The 18,412-nt window shown below is 38.2% G+C and overlaps 1 protein-coding gene across 3 annotated transcripts in view; it reads left to right on the top strand.

Moving 5' to 3' along the window:
• LOC149142113 (sister chromatid cohesion protein PDS5 homolog A-like) overlaps positions 1-17,866 on the top strand; it is a 280,338-nt gene extending 262,472 nt beyond the window's left edge. For 2 of the 3 annotated variants that reach the window (XM_089448309.1, XM_089448308.1), the window contains exons 8-9: positions 17,126-17,243; positions 17,848-17,866. In XM_089448309.1, the coding sequence (XP_089304435.1) occupies positions 17,126-17,177 (52 nt within the window). In that variant the 3' untranslated portion in view covers positions 17,178-17,243; positions 17,848-17,866. Of the gene's footprint in view, positions 1-10,466; positions 10,705-17,125; positions 17,244-17,847 lie in introns of those variants that run through there. The other variant, XM_089448310.1, reaches the window with a different exon arrangement.
• Positions 17,867-18,412: the final 546 nt, after the last annotated feature.

Raw genomic sequence — 18,412 nt, 5'->3', positions numbered from 1 at the left:
TGGTTAATAAAATTGCTCAGGACTTTCAAAATTTTTCGAATATATGCTCACCGTTTAAATATATTTCTTCTTGGATTAATTTGTCCCAATTTAACTTTAGGCCGTTTTTGCTTATAGTATTTCCATGAGTTTTCATAAAATATAAAGCTTGACCCTCCAAAATAAATTTGTCCAAGAATTAATATTTAGGCGACAATTTCACTGAAATTTTGTCGTATATTCAATTAGAAAAATTTGTCGAGCTCCTTTTTACAAATTCTCATTTTGCTGCTGCAACTGAGTTTTCAATTTCTTTGACAAAACCTTTCAACAATAATAGTTGCAAGTGAAAAACCCACAGGCTGAGCCAAGACCAATGCTCTGATACCATTGTAATGTCCTTAATGGAAATTTTAACAGTAGATACCAAAAATGAACGTGAACAACAAAATAATCGTAAACAGACACACAACCAGCTAATTGATACACAAATAGATGCCAATAAACTCACTAAGCCATTTTATTAATCTATTGACAAGAGTACATCAGCATGAGGAATAGTGGAACCTGAGCTTGACAAGCAAGTGGAGCAAAACCCAGAAAAAGATCTCTGACCCAATTGATGAATGATTCTGGCAATGATGTAGATGGCCCGGTGAGAAGACTGCTGCAAACCCGCTATTGCAAAATTGCTCTCTCCAAAACTCCAATAGAGCACTATGAGATTTCTAAGTGAAATCTCCTCAAGAGTGTTGGGTTTTTGTCCAATGCCCACTAGCACACCCTGTGAAAATTCTATCACAGCAACAACTGGTTTACTTTTCCTACTTATTCCACAATAAGTTATTTATGAAATTACTAAAATAAACAATAAAATAAACACTACTGCAGATATGACACCGTAATACAGAAGCAATCATATGCATAAGAATCAACACATTAACGCAGTTATTTTGGACAACAGTCCCCGGAAAAACCCAATGTGGGAAAATTGGTGCAACAAGGGAGGTTTTTCTTATTCAGCAATTCTTCAGTACAATAGGGTGCCAAACTGGCTTACCGATAGAGAAAAAAATTCTCCAGCACTTCTTCCAATCCCAGCGTCAGCCTGGCTCTTAGATTGACTGCGTCAGCCTTGGGCCTCTCTGTGTTACCCACACAGGCCCAGTTAGTGACTGCGTAATCTCCTGCTGTGTCTGCGTCTGCCTCTCTTGCCTCAGCGTTGTTCTCTAGTGGCTGATCCCGTCTCTCTGTTCTGTACTTGCTGCCTCCTGATTGCTCACCAAACCACTGGTTCAATTTCTCAGCTAACCCTGCTCCAAAAATTGAACTGACTCCCTCAATGTATTCTCCAAATTACTCTCAAGCCTCCTCTTATACTTTTCTTGTTGACAAATCAACAGTCGAGATTAAGTCACGACTAAGATTAGATCTGGCTTGATCCATGACTTTTGGACCATTCTAACACAATTTTATATTAATTCACATTAATATTTTATTTTTCCTAAGTTTAGACTTAGAGACTTTATTAACAATATTAATTATTTTAATATCTCCCAAATTGTTTAGAATCTGCCCAAACCCTTTCTGGGTATTGGAGATCTCATGTGCCTTAGCCTCTCCACTAATTTTCGTGGCTAGAGCACATCCGATGCTACCTCAAATCAACACTCCCTCTTAGCGAGGATTGCACTCTAGCAATACTCCTCATTGAGCATCACCCTGATCATCCGGCATTGGTCTTTGTGCTGATGCTAGGCCTGCCGCCCATCATCCTCTGCACTGCTGCATCCTGTACTTCTGCCCATGGCTTTGCCACTGCCATTGCTGCATTTGTACGACAACTCACTTTGCATCTGTGCTACTGCTAGTCCTTTTTCCCAACACTGCATCCGCACTGCAACTCCCTCTGCATCTGTGCTACTATCACTCCCATTTCTGCTTTTGAAACAGGTTCTTCACCATCCCCATCTTTTCCCTGAAGTAGTCAAACTTTGTCCTTCTAAGGGCCTTGGTGAGGATGTCTGCCACCTGTTCTCCTGTAGGAGTGTAGCTCAACTGTACAACTCCTCGTTGGACACAGTCTCTAACAAAGTGACACCGGATATCAATATGCTTCGACCTATCATGAAACACTGGATTCTCAGAGAACTTGATGCAACTCTGATTGTCGCACATGATCCTGGTCGCCTCCATATTCTTTCTGAATAGGTTCACCAACAGTTTTCTAAGCCATATGGCCTCACACGACGCTGTGCTTGCTGCCATAAATTCTGTCTCAGATGAGATCAGAGCCACGAACTTCTGTTTCCTACTGCACCAGGAGGTCATTCCTGATCCAATGTTGAAACAGTACCCAGAGGTACTTTTCCGATCCACTGAACTTCCTGCCCAATCTGCATCAGTAAATCCACTCAAACTGATATCCTTACATTTAGTGCACAAGAGCCCATAATCGAATGTTCCCTGTAAATACTTAAGAACGTGTTTTGCTGCTGCCTAGTGTGCCCTCTTTGGTTCCACCATGAACTGACTAAGGGTGTTTACAGTGTAGCAAATGTCTGGCCTAGTATTGACTAGATACATTAGGGACCTTATGAGCTGCCTGTATAGGGTGGGATCGACATCCTTGTCTTCTGATGCATCAATCTTCTTCTAGTTTGTGATCATTGGCGTAGCCATAGGTCTACAGTCCTCCATCCCGAATCTTTTTAGGATTTCTGTAGCATACCTCCCTTGCCCAAGGAAGATTTCTCCCTTCTGCTGCCAAACTTCCAACCTTAGGAAGTAGTACGTTCATCCCAAATCCTTCATATCGAATTTTGTGGTTAGATTCTTCTTGCAGTCCCCAATGAGTCTGGATGATCCTGTCAGAAAGAGATCATTCACATACAATACTAAGATTAGTGGATCGTTTTCTACAACCAGATAATAGAGATTCGGATCCGTGTCACTTTTGATAAATCCCATCTTCTGCAAGTAGCCATTTATTCGACCATACCATGCTCTTGGTGCTTGTTTTAGCCCATACAAGGCTTTCTTCAATCTGCATACATGAGACTTCTTCTCATGAGTTTCAAAGCCCTCTGGTTGTTCAATGTATACCTCCTCTTATATTACCCCATTCAGAAATGCCGTTTTGACATCCATCTGACGGATCTCCCATCCCTTCTGGGCTGCAAGAGATATCACTGTCCTAATAGATGTATACCTGGCTACCGGGGCGAAGGTCTCCTCATAGTCAATCCCTTTTTTTTGAGCATACCCCTTAGCCACAAACCTGACCTTGTATTTCTCAACACTGCCGTCTACATTGTATTTGATCTTGTAGATCCATCTTGAACCTTACCACTGATCTATCTTGAGGCCTTGGCACCACCTCCTAGTCATCGTTTACGATTATGGAGTTGTATTCCTCTACCATCACATCTAACCAAACCTGATGTTGAGCTGCCTCCTTGAAAATGGCAGGCTCTCCATCCTGAGCTACTAATCCCTGATATCTATTTGGCTGTTTTCGGTCCCTCTTATTGTTTCTTGGCGCATCGATGAAGTCCTCTGCATCTCGCAGAATTTGACGAAGTTCCCTGCTAGTTCTTCCTCTGCCAGCAGGTGCTTTTGTTCGCTCCTCCTCATCCTGAGAATCTTCCTATCTTGAGGAAGAATTCTTACTTCTATTGGTTGAAGAGGCTTAACCAACAACTCCTCTTTCGACTGCTCCTCGGAAGGCAACTCGCGAGATCTTCTGAAAGCCTTGTCCTCCATGAACTTTACATGTTGTCGTACTACTACCTTCCTGCTCCCTGGAAGATAGATTCTGTATGCCTTAGAGCATTCTCGCTATATCCCACCAGATATCCTTTTTCCGTAGTCTGATCCAGCTTCTTCCTCTTTTCTTCGGGTATGCGGCAATATGCTAAACTCCCAAATATCTTGAAATGACTGACTTCAGGTGTCTTCCCTGTGAAGACTTTCTCTAGAGTAATCTTGCCCAATGCCCAATGAGGAGTCATGTTTTGAACATAGATTGCTGTGTTGCATGCTTTCGCCCATAGGAATTTTGGCATATCTTGATCATACATCATGGCCGTAGTGGCTTCTACAATAGTCTTGTTCTTTCTTTCTGCTACCCCATTTTGCTCCGGATTGTAGGGAGCTGTCCACTCTTTTCTGATTTCCTCCTTAGCGCAAAAATCAGTGAAGTCCTTATTGACATATTCTCCACCATTATCTGAGCGCAAAACTTTTATTTTCTTCCCAGTCAGATTCTCCACCAGAGCCTTGAACTCCTTGAATCGACAGAAAACCTCATCCTTGGTTTTCAGAAAATAAATCCAAGTTTTCCTTGAGTGGTCATCAATGAAGGTAAGGAAATACTCGACACCACTGAGATCTTTGACGAACATAGGTCCGCAGATATTTGAGTGTATCAATCCTAGTACACTCTTGGCCCTGTGTTTGCTCCTAGGAAATGCTGCCTTGGCATACTTTCCTAGAGCACATCCCCTGCATACATCATCTCGTTCCGTATTCAGATTCAGAACTCCTGTTACAGTGCTCCTGAGAATTCTCAGAGCTCCATAGTGCAAGTGACCCATTCTTTTGTGCCATAGTTCATTCAAGTCTTTGTCTCCATGACTACCTATTAGTGCCATTGGTGATTCTAGTTGTAATCTATACAACCGATTACTTTTGATCCCGATCTACACTTTCTTTTTCTAGCTCGGGTGTTTGACGTATACCTTCTCCTTGATGAAGTATATGTCATAGCCCTTGCCTTGTAGTTGCGACACGAAAGTAAGTTCATCCCCAATCCTATTACATGCAGCCCATTTGTAGAGCGGAACCGTTTGCCCGATTCTGTCTGAAAGACTATGGTACCCTTCCCTACTGGGGTACACTTTGCCTTGTTCCCCATGGTGATCTGAAAGTTCATATTCTCTTCTCGATATTCTGAGAAACACTCCTTGATTCTCGTCATATACCATGAGGCTCCACTGTCTATATACCATACTTCTGATGATGCAGCACTAGTCATACACGCCACTTCTTCTTCTAGCCTGGAAGCTAACATAGAGAAATTGAAATCTCTTTCTCTTGTGCAATCATCTGAAAATTTGTGTGAGTCCCCTGATGCCTTTGTATCGTTGTCTCGACCCATAACTGATTTTCTCTTCTTGTCTTTGATTACTCACTCTCATACCATGTGAAATTTCTATCGCTACAACAATTGATTTACTTTTTCTACTTATTCCACAATAAGTTATTTATGAAATTACTTCACTAAACATTAAAATAAATACTACTGCAAATATCACACTGTAATACAGAAACAAACATATGCATAAGAATCAACACATTGACACAATTATTTTGGACAACAATCCCCGGAAAAACCCATTGCGGGAAAACTGGTGCAGCAAGGGAGGTTTTTATTATTCAGCAATACTTCAGTGCAATAGGATGCCAAATTGGCTTACCCACAGAAAAAAAATTTCTCCAACACTTCTCGCAATCCCAGTGTCAACCCGACTGACCTCTGCGTGGCTCTCAGACCCTCTGCGTTAGCCCCTGCTTGACTGCGTGGCTCTCAGACCCTCTGCGTTAGCCCCTGCTTGACATCGTGGCTCTTTGACCCTCTGCGTTAACCCCTGCTTGACTACGTGGCTCTCTGACCCTCTGCGTCAGCCCCTGCTTGACTGCATCAACCTTGGGCCTGTTTGTGTCACCCACGCAGGTCCAATTAGTGATTGTGCAGTCTCCTGCTGCCTCTACGTCTGCCTGAAATGCCCTGCATCTGCCTCTCCTGCCTCAGCGCTGAACTCTAGTGGCTGATCCCATCTCTCTATTCCGTACTTGTTGCCTCCTGACTGCTCACCAGACCACTGGTTCAATTTCTCAGCTAACCCCGCTCCAGAAATTGAACTGACTAGTCTCCCTCAGTGTATTCTCCAAGTGACCCTCAAGCCTCCTCTTATACTTTTCTCGTTGACAAATCAACGGTCGAGATTAAGTCCCTAATCAACGGCTAAGATTAGATCTGGCTTGATCCATGACTTTTGGACCATCCTAACACAGTTTAATATTAATTCACACTAATATTTTATTTTCCCTAAGTTTAGACTTAGGGACTTCATTAACAATATTAATTATTTTAATATCTCCCAAACTTTTTAGAATTTGCCCAAACACTTTTTGGGTTATTGGAGATCTAATGTGCCTTAGCCTCTCCACCAGTTTTCGTGGTTAGAGTACATCCGATGCTACCTCAAATCAACACACTCGAGGGTTTCTGTTCTGGGGCTATTAATGAAGTAGAGAACCGGGTTTTCAACCTCTCATACAAGAAGAAATATAAAATCCAAGATGTCCTCTAATGGCCTCCTCCTCCTCTTTTATAAATCTGATGGACCGCTCTAGAACCTCCTATTTTATTATTATTTTAATAGTGGAGCACTTTTCCCTCTTTTATCACAATTAAAATATTCTTTTTAATGTGGAAAAAGGGTAAATTGGTCATCGTACCTCCTTAGGTCATTGGAAACCACTTCTAACCATCCCATTCTGTAGATCTTCTTGTTCTAGTTCCAACGATCTATTACACTAAGGTGTTCTGCCAAGTATTCCTCTCGAAATGCCACCTTAAGCGTAATTAATTGAGTTAGGCCCATTAATAACTCTGTTTTTTTAAAGTTGTTGGAATTTAACGAAACGAAAGGAAAACTATGCAGATGATGGAATATACCAAGCAAATGCCATCGGACCTCATAAAAACTCCTTAGAACCCCTTCAAAAGCCCCTGGGCCTGCTGAGGACGACAACCTGCGTCTGTGACCTGTCTACCCCCAACTTTGAAAGTCCATCCTATCCATGCCATAAGGAATACCAGAAAAAGGAACATTACATATATCCAAAAAATAAAAAAATCCCAAAACCCCAAGTGCTACAAAACTAAAACAAGGGTTAGATTTATTTACAAATGTACAATATTTACTAAATACCAATGTTCCACCAAGACTCCGGTGCGGGGAGATGCACAGGGGGGACGTGTGGGAGTATCCTCAAATTTTAGGGAAATTTCGACGGTGTGGGGAGACGTCGAAGTATATATATATATATATATATATATATATATATATATATATATATATATATATATATATATGATTTTCAAGTTCATATTCATTATTCACTGTTCAATAGTGAAAGCATAAATATTAAATAGACAATTGAATCATTGATCCATCCTCATCATTCATTTTGATACATACATCATTCATATGACATACTCATTATTGAACTATTCATACATACCATGAGATTCGATAAAAAAGTTAAAAATCAATAATGAAATATTCAAATACATTGATCCATATCATTCATCATTCAATGATTGATCATTCTACAATCGACATTGATTTAAAAATTAAATTCGTCATTCATCATTCTAGAATCTAAATTGAAAGCAAAACGTACTAGTATGTTTTCAAAGTTTGAACACTAAATTTATATAACTCAAAGTTTCAAACTCAAAAATAGTTAAGAGTGAAGAGTCAAGTCATCTATATCTAGTGTCACAACTCAAAAGTCAAAAATGAGAAGTAAAAATGGATAATGAGCAATGAAAATAAAATGATAAATCAACATCAAGGACTCAATCTCAATGATTGGTCCTCTACATCCATCTGCTGCATGAAGTCATCAGGACCATCATTGGGAATATCATTGTATGAGTCAGAGTCACTCTCTTGAGTAACCAACGAAACTCCAACCAAACCATGTTGCAGCTCATCTGGTCCATCCTTGTCATCTATCTGTGCACTATCCTCTAGATACACATCCCATGATGTTGCCGGTCCCTTCCGATACTCTGGTGTCTTCCTATGTGCAAGATGTAGAGAACTGTGCACTGCAATTAGCTTCTTTGCTCTCCTAGAGGAAAGTCTATTCCTCTTGATAGAGTGGATGAAGCTATATGTGGACCAATTCCTCTCTGTTGCAGAGGAACTAGCAATCTGAGACAATAAGCGAATAGCAAGTTGTTGGATCTCTGCAGTATCATCCCCATGCATGGTCCACCAACCAATGGAGTCAGTGTGACCTAAATCATTGCGATCTTCCCTTGCATCATGCTTGTTGAAGTGACCAAGACTTTCAAATTGCATCCACTGTCTCCTAATTGTTCTCCCTTCTTCTGAACTATACTTCTTTGTAATGGCAGCCCGAAATCCCTTTTTGACCTCTGGATCTTCTATGGGAAGAATTCTACCAGTCCTTTCCACATACCATTTTGGGTTGAGTGCATATGCTGTGATGTGCAAAGGCGTATTCATTTGAACCCACCTATGCTGTATAAGGGGTCGAATTTGGGTCATTTAGAACTCTAAGGAAGGATCTTTCTCACGAATGGCCACCCTTACTTGATCCAACATACTATCAAAAGTCTGATATATTTCTCCAAGAGTAGGAGAATCTGTGTCAGTGTAGTGAATGACTTCAACTACAGGACGTAAAAGTGACACCAAATAACCACAATCTGTCCACCAATCATTATCCAATATCTGAATCTTGATTTTCTTTCCTTCCTCTGTCTTGGATTCTACCCATCTGTTCCAATCTGGAGTCACAACCATGCCCTACAATGCTGACTGCACCTCCAATATCCTTTCTAATAAAAGAAAATAACTAGCATATCTGGTATCAGTAGGTTTGAGAGATTCCTTCCTCGCATGACACCTGTACATGGCTAAAGAGGTATGGTGATTGCAAATAAACATCTGCACATTTCTTGCAGCTGTCACCAAATTAGATACCTACTCAATTTTGCCAATGTCTTTCAAATAATTTATTGAGCGAATGCACACAACAAGGGGTCCAAAAAATATGCCTGTATTTACTTTGAATCATTAATCCTGCTAATCTACACATTGCTGCTGCATTTTTCACAACCTATACAACATTTTTAGATCCAACCTCCTCTATAGCATCACGAAGAAGCTCAAATTGGAAAGCTGCATCTTTGCGCTTTCCAAAATAATCAATAACTCTAAGAGAGAAAAGCCCCTCTCGGAAAGTAACTATGATGTTGATAAGTGGATGTTTGGCAATGTCTGTCCACCCATCCATAACGATAGAACAACCTTCCCCCATGCATCCATAACGATAGAACAACCTTCCCTCACTCATGTCTGACTCAGATTTTCCTTTTGCACATTAATATTGGCCACTTGCCTTTCTAATATCACTGTCCTCAACTTCTGTTCACCTGGGGGCACATATGAGGGTCCCACTATTGCAATTGCTTTGACCTTCTCCTTGTAGTAAGGAGAACGACTAACATGGAAAGGAATGCGATTGGAAAAAAGAAATTTTCCAATGGCATCATTTGTATCATCACTGTTGAACTTACCATACATCCATGTAAGAGTTGGTCCCACTGCACAAGAACGAGAACCCTTAGTCCCAACAGGAGATGGTGGAGGCATATTTTTCATTTGTTTTAATTTTCTTTTGGAGCTTGTGGCTTCATCAATATTTTGGTGAGCTTGGGCCATGACAATTTTACTTGAGAAGGTACCCTTTGCATTTGCTGCCATTTGCATCCTCAAGAGCTCTAATTTTTGCAATAAGGTTAATTTTGTACATATATGAACCCCTTTGCCACCTACACCCAAAAGATGCATCTTGATCTGACTATAACTCCCAACTCAAGAATGACCACAAACATTGCATTTCCAATGGCGTGCCCCACCTCTTTGTTTTCCTGGTTTTGGTTGAGTTGAAGAGTCAATGATTTTGGTAACATATAACAAAAGAGGTTTGCTTGGATTAAATGTCCCTTTTGCATATTCTGCCATGACTTTGACAGGGTTGCAGTTGCACTGGGAGAAACACTAGTTGCATTGCTGCCATGGGTTTCATTCATTGTTGATGGGATTTCAGATCCAAGAGGACTTTTTGTTTGAATATCATAATCACTATCACTACCAATGGCACTGTGGATGCTCATGCTATTGTAATCAACCATTTTACACTTGCAGCTTGCTGTGTTTTAATTTATTTTGCAATTTTATTTTTTTGGTTTTCTGCCCTGCAGGAAGGGTTTAAAAAAATAAATTCTCATCATGTAAATTAAAATTTACAATGCAAATCTACTAGAATTAAATTTAAATTATTAAAATTTAAAAACTGAAACATTATTATACACACAAAAAAATTTAAATTACAGTGAACAGTTCACTGTGTTTTCATTAAGTTTAAAAATTATTAAAAATTTAAAAATTTAAAACATTAAGATTAAACATTACAAATTAGAATTAAAAAAAAAAAAATTACAATACTGTTCGTTGTTCACTGCTCAACAAAAAAAAATAAAAAAAAACAAAATTTAAAAACTACACTACTGTTCATTGTTCAGTGTTTAGCAAAAAAAATATTTTTTTAAAAACAAGCAATGTTCATTGTTTACCTAGAGGTCGATGGCGCAGGCACAGGTCAACGACAAAATGAAAATTTCAGTGAGGAGGTTGAAAGGCCATAACGTCACGGCACATGGGTCGACGACGATGGCAGTGTGGCACAATGCACACGTTGGAGGTCGACGACAAAGGAGCAACTTGCATGTCAATGACAGTGGGCACAGATTGACGGCACACGGGTTGGTCGAGTTGCGGGTTGGAGCAACTACAAGTGCTGCAGGGGTCAAGGCTGGACTCTAGAGCAAGTGGCGTTGACTCTCGACAGACAAGTCTTGACGGTGTTGGTGGCGGCAGGAGGATGGCTTGACAGTGACTCAGCGTATTCAGCAAGTTGAACGTTGAAATGAAGAATGAATGTTCGATTAAGTTTTAACTTTCATTTTCTTCAACCTAGGTTTTAGTTATTTAATATTTTTTGTTTTATTTAGTTTAAATTTTAAATTTTTTGAATTGTTTTGATTTTTGATTTTTTAATTTTTAATTTAGGCCGTGTTAGACAAATTTAAGGGGGGATGCCCAGAAGCACCCTTTTTGAAGGGGGATGCCCAAACGCACCCCCTTGCAACTCCTCGTGACTCCCCAAAAAGGGTGCGTGGGGAAACACACCCCCAAGAGACTCCCCGTCCTGGGTGCGAGGGGTGCTTGCACCCGACCCTGGGGACACGTCCCCATGGAACACTGCTAATACAAATACTAGCTCTCATTAACAAATTAAGTCTTTGTAGCCCAAGATTAAATAATACTTTTTTAGATTTTTTGGATAAATGTTATGGATGAATAATTTCGAAAAATATAACTGGCCAAAACCCTCCTGCAAAATAATTCACCACAATGAAACCCTGAAGCTCAAACAAGGTTAGCCCTTCTGCACAGTCTATGAACTTGGAGTCCAAGGGCTAGAGTACCTATAAATCTCTATTCAATCTTAAAATAAGTGTTAGATCATACAGTGAATCAAATCGCGTAAGATAACTTGTACCAATAGAATGTTCTTATTACTGACAAATGAAATAAGGGTTCCAATATTTGGCACAATATAGAGTATAAACAAAGCACATACCATAGATCAACAAATAGAAGAACACCATGAACTGAAACCTCAAAGTGTTTCTATTATGAGAAAAATAATTCCAGCAGAGCAACAACTTAGTACATCAATAGAAAATTACTCCACCCAAAGATGGGAAATAGAAGCTCAATAGCTTCCTTATATAGAGAAAACCCCTCCAAGTGGAAAATAATGGCTACTTGGCTTGATCCTTGTCAAATAATCTCCATTGTCGATAATAACTTGATCTTCTTTTAATCTCCATCGTCGATTTTTTATTTTTGAGGAAAAATTCGAATTTCTCTTAAAAACCATTTTTTATTAATCAAAAAATTAATATTTTTGATTAATTTCCTCAAAAAATTGACGTTGACTTAACCACCAAGGTCCAAGGGCCCTAATTTTCTTAAAATATCTCTTTTTCCCTTGGTGGATGAACTCCAAAAATTGACTTTCTTTTGATCGATGAATTTTTTATTATTTTCCACTTGGAGAGAAATTAATTTCTCTAAAACTTTTTTTTGACTCAAAATTCATTAATTTTCTGGTTTAGGATTTTTATTTAATTTTATCAAAAAAATTAATTAACTGACTCTAGAGGGGATTTAATTATTTTTCCACCCTAAAATATTTCAACCATGGTGTCTGATTGTGAGGGACCATGCACTAAAATATTTTTTACATCAAAATATTACAATAAATTAAATCCTTAGAAGGGGAAATAGTAAATACACATTTAGACCAGACCCTCAAGACATTATCCAATTCTGCGACACAATATGATCTAGTATAAAACCAAGTGTGCTTATAATAAAATAATTTAGCCATGGTGTTCTGGTTATGTACGAGGGACCATGCACTAAAATTATTCTTAAACACTCTTTTACAATAGACTCGATAAACATTAGGACTCACCGAAGACCTTGTCAACAAATTCCACTCTAGCTTTGGGGTTATAGTTGGAAGAAAAACTCTGCTGATTATGCGTGTTTACAAACACACATAATTGGAGGAGGTTAAAAAACTTCCTAGGATGAAATCTTTTGCCAAAATCAGAGGCTTACCTAGGTGCTGTTACATAATTAAATGGTTATACTGGCATCATTTACAATAATTCTTGCAGAAATTGGGTTTACAATGATGAAAATTGAAATCACGCTGACTGATGCCTTTGATCTTTGAAAAATTTTCGGTACTTCCTTGTACACTGCTTTCTTGAATTGTTGACAAAGTGGGGTCAACAAGCTGGTCAAAATTACTTATAACCTGGGCAGATCGAATCCCTTGTTCTAGGCAAGAATTCATGGTAAATTCCTGGGCATGACTTTTCCTTAATTGGTAGATCGAAAGCATTTAATCCAAGGATAAATTTGGGAGGAATCGACTCTCGAGGGTCTAAATACTTGGAGCAAAAGTTGTATCATTGCAATCAGAATTCTGGCAAATTTCATCTTCACTCAGTGCTGGAGCGGAGCTTCATCTTGGAGGGACAGAGTTATTATCCTGGACTGTCATTCCTATAGCTGAAATTGAATTTCTACCTCTAGAAATTATATTGTGGGGCTATCTTCTCTGGAGTTGTATTGCTGAAAATGAAACAGGTTTCTCAATCTTACTGTGCATTGTAAATTCCTTCCATCAAATCAATTGAAATTGCTGTTAGCGCCAAAACAGTAAACTATCTACTGTGTGATGCTTCCAGTTTATTGGTGATATGTTTGACGAAAATTCACACTGAATTGTGTTATATATTTTTTGCTGTTCATGCTCTGAGTTAGTCACTATGTGTTTGACGAAAGTTTTGAGCGTGAAATGTTTGTAGAAAGTCATCAATGAGGTTTTAAAATTTGTTGAAAAATTTTGGGTATAAATTTTTTGCAAAATTTAGTGCTGGTATATTACAATCTCCCTTTTGTGCCTACGCATCCACTTATGTATTGCTTGGTTGACTTTCAATATTTCCTTCTTCTCTTCTTCAGATAGGTAAAGCTTTGATACCTGCCAACCTTTTGGCTTTTGGACCGGCCTCTTTCTCTTTCTTGGGTTCTTTTTTGCCAGAGGGCATGTGTTCTGCAAATGACCTGTTTGAAAACATGCACAACATCTGAAGGACGTTCTCTCATAATCTAATGCTTGGGTCCACTTTAAGTTTTTATGATTTAGTTGGATGTGGTCAGGTAGAGCTTTTCTAAGGTCTATTTCAACACCGATTATTGCAAAAGAGAACAGACCTTTTTCTGTTCTTTCTAGATCCATCTTTTTAAATTTTCCAAGAGTATTCCCAATATCCTCTAGACTTTATGATGCCTGAAAGGAAGAGGGAGGTTTGGGAGTCTCACCCAATCCGACATTGCCGTAACCACCATGTTTGTACCGTAAAATTCTGGGAACCATGGAGTTATGAAAAGCCCTGCTCTACCGCAGAACCATGGCCCTTCATTCAGGACAAACTCCAGGTCCTTCTGTGTATCAAACTAAACAATGAAAAAACCTTTGAACACAAATAGAGGTCACAGTTGGATGTCCAGGTGGAAAAAATCCATTGGTGCAATGCATTAGATTTTGCCCAAAATCCATTAAACTTGCAAATAAGAGCCTTTGATTAGAGAGTAGTAAGGAGAGAGTTTACCTCTGGGACGTTTACTTCCATGACTGGAGCATGTTCCTTTTGCTCTACAATGTAGGGACTTGGAATATTTTGGATCTGTTCAGGAGGGTTTGATGCCTTCCCCTTTAATGAATCTTTGAAAGAGGCAGGACCTCTGGGATGACTGGAACCCGAAGCTCCACCTCACAGCCTTAGATTCAGTATGATAGTAGCATTCCTCAAGACACCATAGTCCTTCATCTGGAATGGGTTTTGAAGCATTTTCCCTTCAAAAATCGGAGATTGAGAAGATGCAAGAATGCCCGAACTGTTTTGCATATTCTGTCCTAGATTTTGCACCAAGTCCATTTCCTTAATCCATAGAAGTGTGGACTTTCCATTAAGGCTTTTTATGAATATTTGAAAGGGCCTTTTTTCTGTCTCTGTCTGGACAACAACTGAGACAGAGTTTGGAAAAAGGGTGGAGGCGACATTCCTAAACATCAAGATCCTCTCCACTGTGGGTTGCTCGACATAAGAGACAAAGTACACAGACAAAAATAAAAAAATAGAAGACAAGCAATGAACATGTCATTTGCTCCTCCCACGGCCCTGTCTATATATAAATAGATTACACATTTGTCCGCCCTTTGTACACAAATATTATTTTGGGAAAGTGCCATGGCAGGGAATTCATCCGCAGAGCTGAGACCCCATATCTCTTCAGGGACCAATGAAGCACAACAATGAAACTTCCGTTGAGACACCCCCAAAAGAAGCCAGAAACGACCACATCCAGGGGAAAATACCCCAATAGAGCACACATTTCTCGAGACATTGGGCGCCATGAACCTTTAGAGGCAAAATTGAACTCGGTGGTGGCATAGCTTGCTTTACAGAACGAACGAACCCTAGCGCTGGTCTTTTTGTACAATGCATGTTATAGAAGGCACCAAAATATTAATATTGTTATTATGAATTTATTAATTTCACATATATTATAAATTAATATATCTTATATTTAGAGAATTTTATAAATTTATTAATATAATGTGCAATATTAATTATAAATGAAGATAAAAAATATATAATTCCAAATATTTTTTATATATTTTGAAAATTTTGAATATGTATATAAATGAACTTAATGGCCAACCTCATATGAACTTCATCAGAAAATTCAAATTCGAATCGAATTTAAACATTGCCGAACTCAAATTCAACCCGAACCATGTGACATAGGTGGTGCTTTTTAGGGGCTGCTGGCTGTCAAGCTGGATGCGAAGTGGGTGAGAAAAAAATTCTCCTATGGGGTCCCCACTTTTGGTTGGTAACAAATCCCATCTATGATACTAATGGGGATGATTCAAGGGAGGAAAATGGTGATTTTGCGCCTCTTGGACAGCCATGTTTAGTAGGTGCATGTGCAGAAATTTTGATAGTGATTTGCAGCTATGTTTGCTTATGTATATGACTTAAAAGTTTCAATTTTGGAGCTTGTTAGAGGTTATGAAAGCACTGGAAATTTCCAGCCATCCACACCTTAAGTTTTGTGTGAAATTGCATGTGATTTTTCAACTGCAAATCATGCTTTTAGTGCTGGAAATTGTATGGAACAGTAAGATATTCAGTTCAAATATTATGAGTCATTTCCAGCTGTCAAATAGTAAGGATAATTTTATTTTTCTGAAATTTCATCTCATACTTCATCCTTTTGCTTCATAGAAGACATTTTTCTGTTGGAGTATAGAACCTTTGTTTTCTTGGAGGTGTAAAAGATATGTTTATTGCAGATCAGCCTTTTAAGAGACACATGGTCGGAAGTTTGCTGGTTGATAATGGGCTAATATGTGCATTTTCTAAATCTTATTTTGGCCCACTTCAACATTGGCTTGAGTCAATATGTGTTGGAACATGCTATGGTTATTCTTGAGGGCACTTTGTAAACTGACGACAACCATTAATCTCAAAAATGCAATCCCTATGGAGCTTGGTTTAGAAGACAACAACAAGGGTGCATTGGAATGCGATAAGGTGCTCGATGACATGTTGAGAGATGTAGATATATGTATAATAATAAACTTAGGTTCATTGTTGTGCCACACTTAAGAGGCCGCCACAATTTGTTTCTGATTGAAATCATGGCATAGCCATGCCATGATTTATTTGTTATCGAAATTGTGGTGTGAGAGGTATTTATTTTAGCCATCAGGATGATTTGAGAATTCAAGCCATAAATGTTATGCAAAGTTCTACAAACTTATATTGCATAATATTAATTAATGTATATATATTATATAGGTAATAGTTAGCCAGCAATGTGTATATATGTTTCTTAAATTGTATATACATTAGCTTTATAAATAATTAATGAAGTAGATTAATTATTATTTATATGTTTATATAAATAATTAATATTTATATACATTTTATTAAAAAAAAAAATATCTATATTTTTTGGACTCACCACTTCCATGGAATGTTTATATTCTGGCTTTTCAATAATTTGATGGATTGGCATCCAGAATATCTGAATCCTGATAACTTAGCATGGGATGCAACCCCAATTCTATAGCGTTGATGTGGGGGGAGATGTTGTGGGCTACATAGTACATACCGCACTTGGGTGTAGGATTGATGCACCTGGTACTGAATATAGTGCTAGGTGCATGCACCTTGACTCCATATTAACTATGCCTAACACTAACACTAACTTATATTAAGTTAACATTGTTCATTATATCCTATCAAAAATCAATTATTTTTAGACACCTGTCCTTATTAGTAGGTGCTTGTGTAAGCATCATCTGTGATGTGAACTTTGAACTTCAATTTGAATGATCAAAATTGTTGTATCAAACGATATTGAATTTGTTTCTGGTGTTAAAACAGTATGCTCTAAACAATCTTGAGAGGAAAAATGGTGAAAATAAAATTGTGAATATATAGACATGATGTGGCTTTAGATAATGTTTGTGTTTTTACTCTATTTATACTTCGTTGATAAATGTTAAGAATGTCGGTCGATTGCAGTGAGGTTGACAAGGCACACCTTAGATTAGCTGCTGCAAAGTCTGTTTTGTGACTTGCGAGACGTTGGGAGTTCCATATCTCGCCTCAATTGTTTCATCTGACTCTGTTAAAAGCTCAGGTTTGCTGTTTGATATATTGCTCCATATTTTAAAATGTTTTCTAAGAGGATTTAAACTCTATACTATGACTGTTCATAATAGAAAATATTTTTTAGTTATGATTTATATGACATTCAAAGTGCTTTATCAACTAATATGTATTGTATTTTTGTATTAATATATCTCTGCTTGTCAAAATGTCTTTGGAGGTTGACTTCTAACTGAATATGCTGTATTGAATGAATGAATGAATGATATTTTAACATCCACGAGACTAAAAATAGTCTATGGGACTACCAGCCTCCCTGTTTTTTTCCTTTTGCAATTCAATCCTTTTCTTACTCAAATTGATGATGAGCTGACCCAACCTTCTAACAATCCCCTCGCTGAAAAGACAATGCCAAGGAGTTGATGCTAACATACTGCCATAACTGTCCCTGATGTCTCTGAAAGCATCACATTCCAAAAAGAAATGCTTTTCCGATTCCACTGCCTCAGAAGTGCAAAAAGTACACACCCGTTCTTCCCAAGCTTCTTTAGGTCTCTTGACATTCTTTTATTGGATTTTCCAAAAAATTATGTTGGAATACTGCATGCACTCTAAAAGAATAAATGTGATCGCAGATGTGGAACATTAAATGCTACCAGTTTTTGGATAAAGGTTTCCAAATCTGTCACCTCTTCAAGATTAACCTACAATTCAAGGTCTTCATTTCTTTATGTTTATAAATGATTATATCTTTCATTTGTTCAATGAATGATCATATCTAAGGGTACAAGGTGCATATTTGAACTTGCCACTCAGATATTAAATGGCCACAAAGTTTGATATATGCATATTAACGATTGTAGAAGAAGTCTTTGGCTACCATGATCATGTCTATATTTGCATCAGTTGATTACCTTTAATACATTATTGTTTTGACAAGATTACATAAGTTTTAGTAAGCAAGGAGAACCATAGACAGATCGAATAAACCTTACTGCATTTATCTGAAGAATACTTGGTATCAAGTTGTTTGAGGTAGTTGGCATGCTAAGCCACCTTCAATCATTGATGGAGATATACAAGTACTTTTTTCAGAGGAGAGACAAATAAAGTTTCAAGTGCTGAATTTAGGAATAAAAGGCTATTCAGACCGTGTGATACCTCCAGGGTTGCCAAAAAGTATCTGCACAATATTTTGAA

This window comes from Pinus tabuliformis, chromosome X (genome assembly GCF_031772625.1).
Source record: "Pinus tabuliformis cultivar Carrire ecotype Pingquan chromosome X, CPIR1, whole genome shotgun sequence".
NCBI classification, from domain to species: Eukaryota; Viridiplantae; Streptophyta; class Pinopsida; order Pinales; family Pinaceae; genus Pinus; species Pinus tabuliformis.
This window is presented reverse-complemented; position numbering and strand designations above follow the sequence as displayed.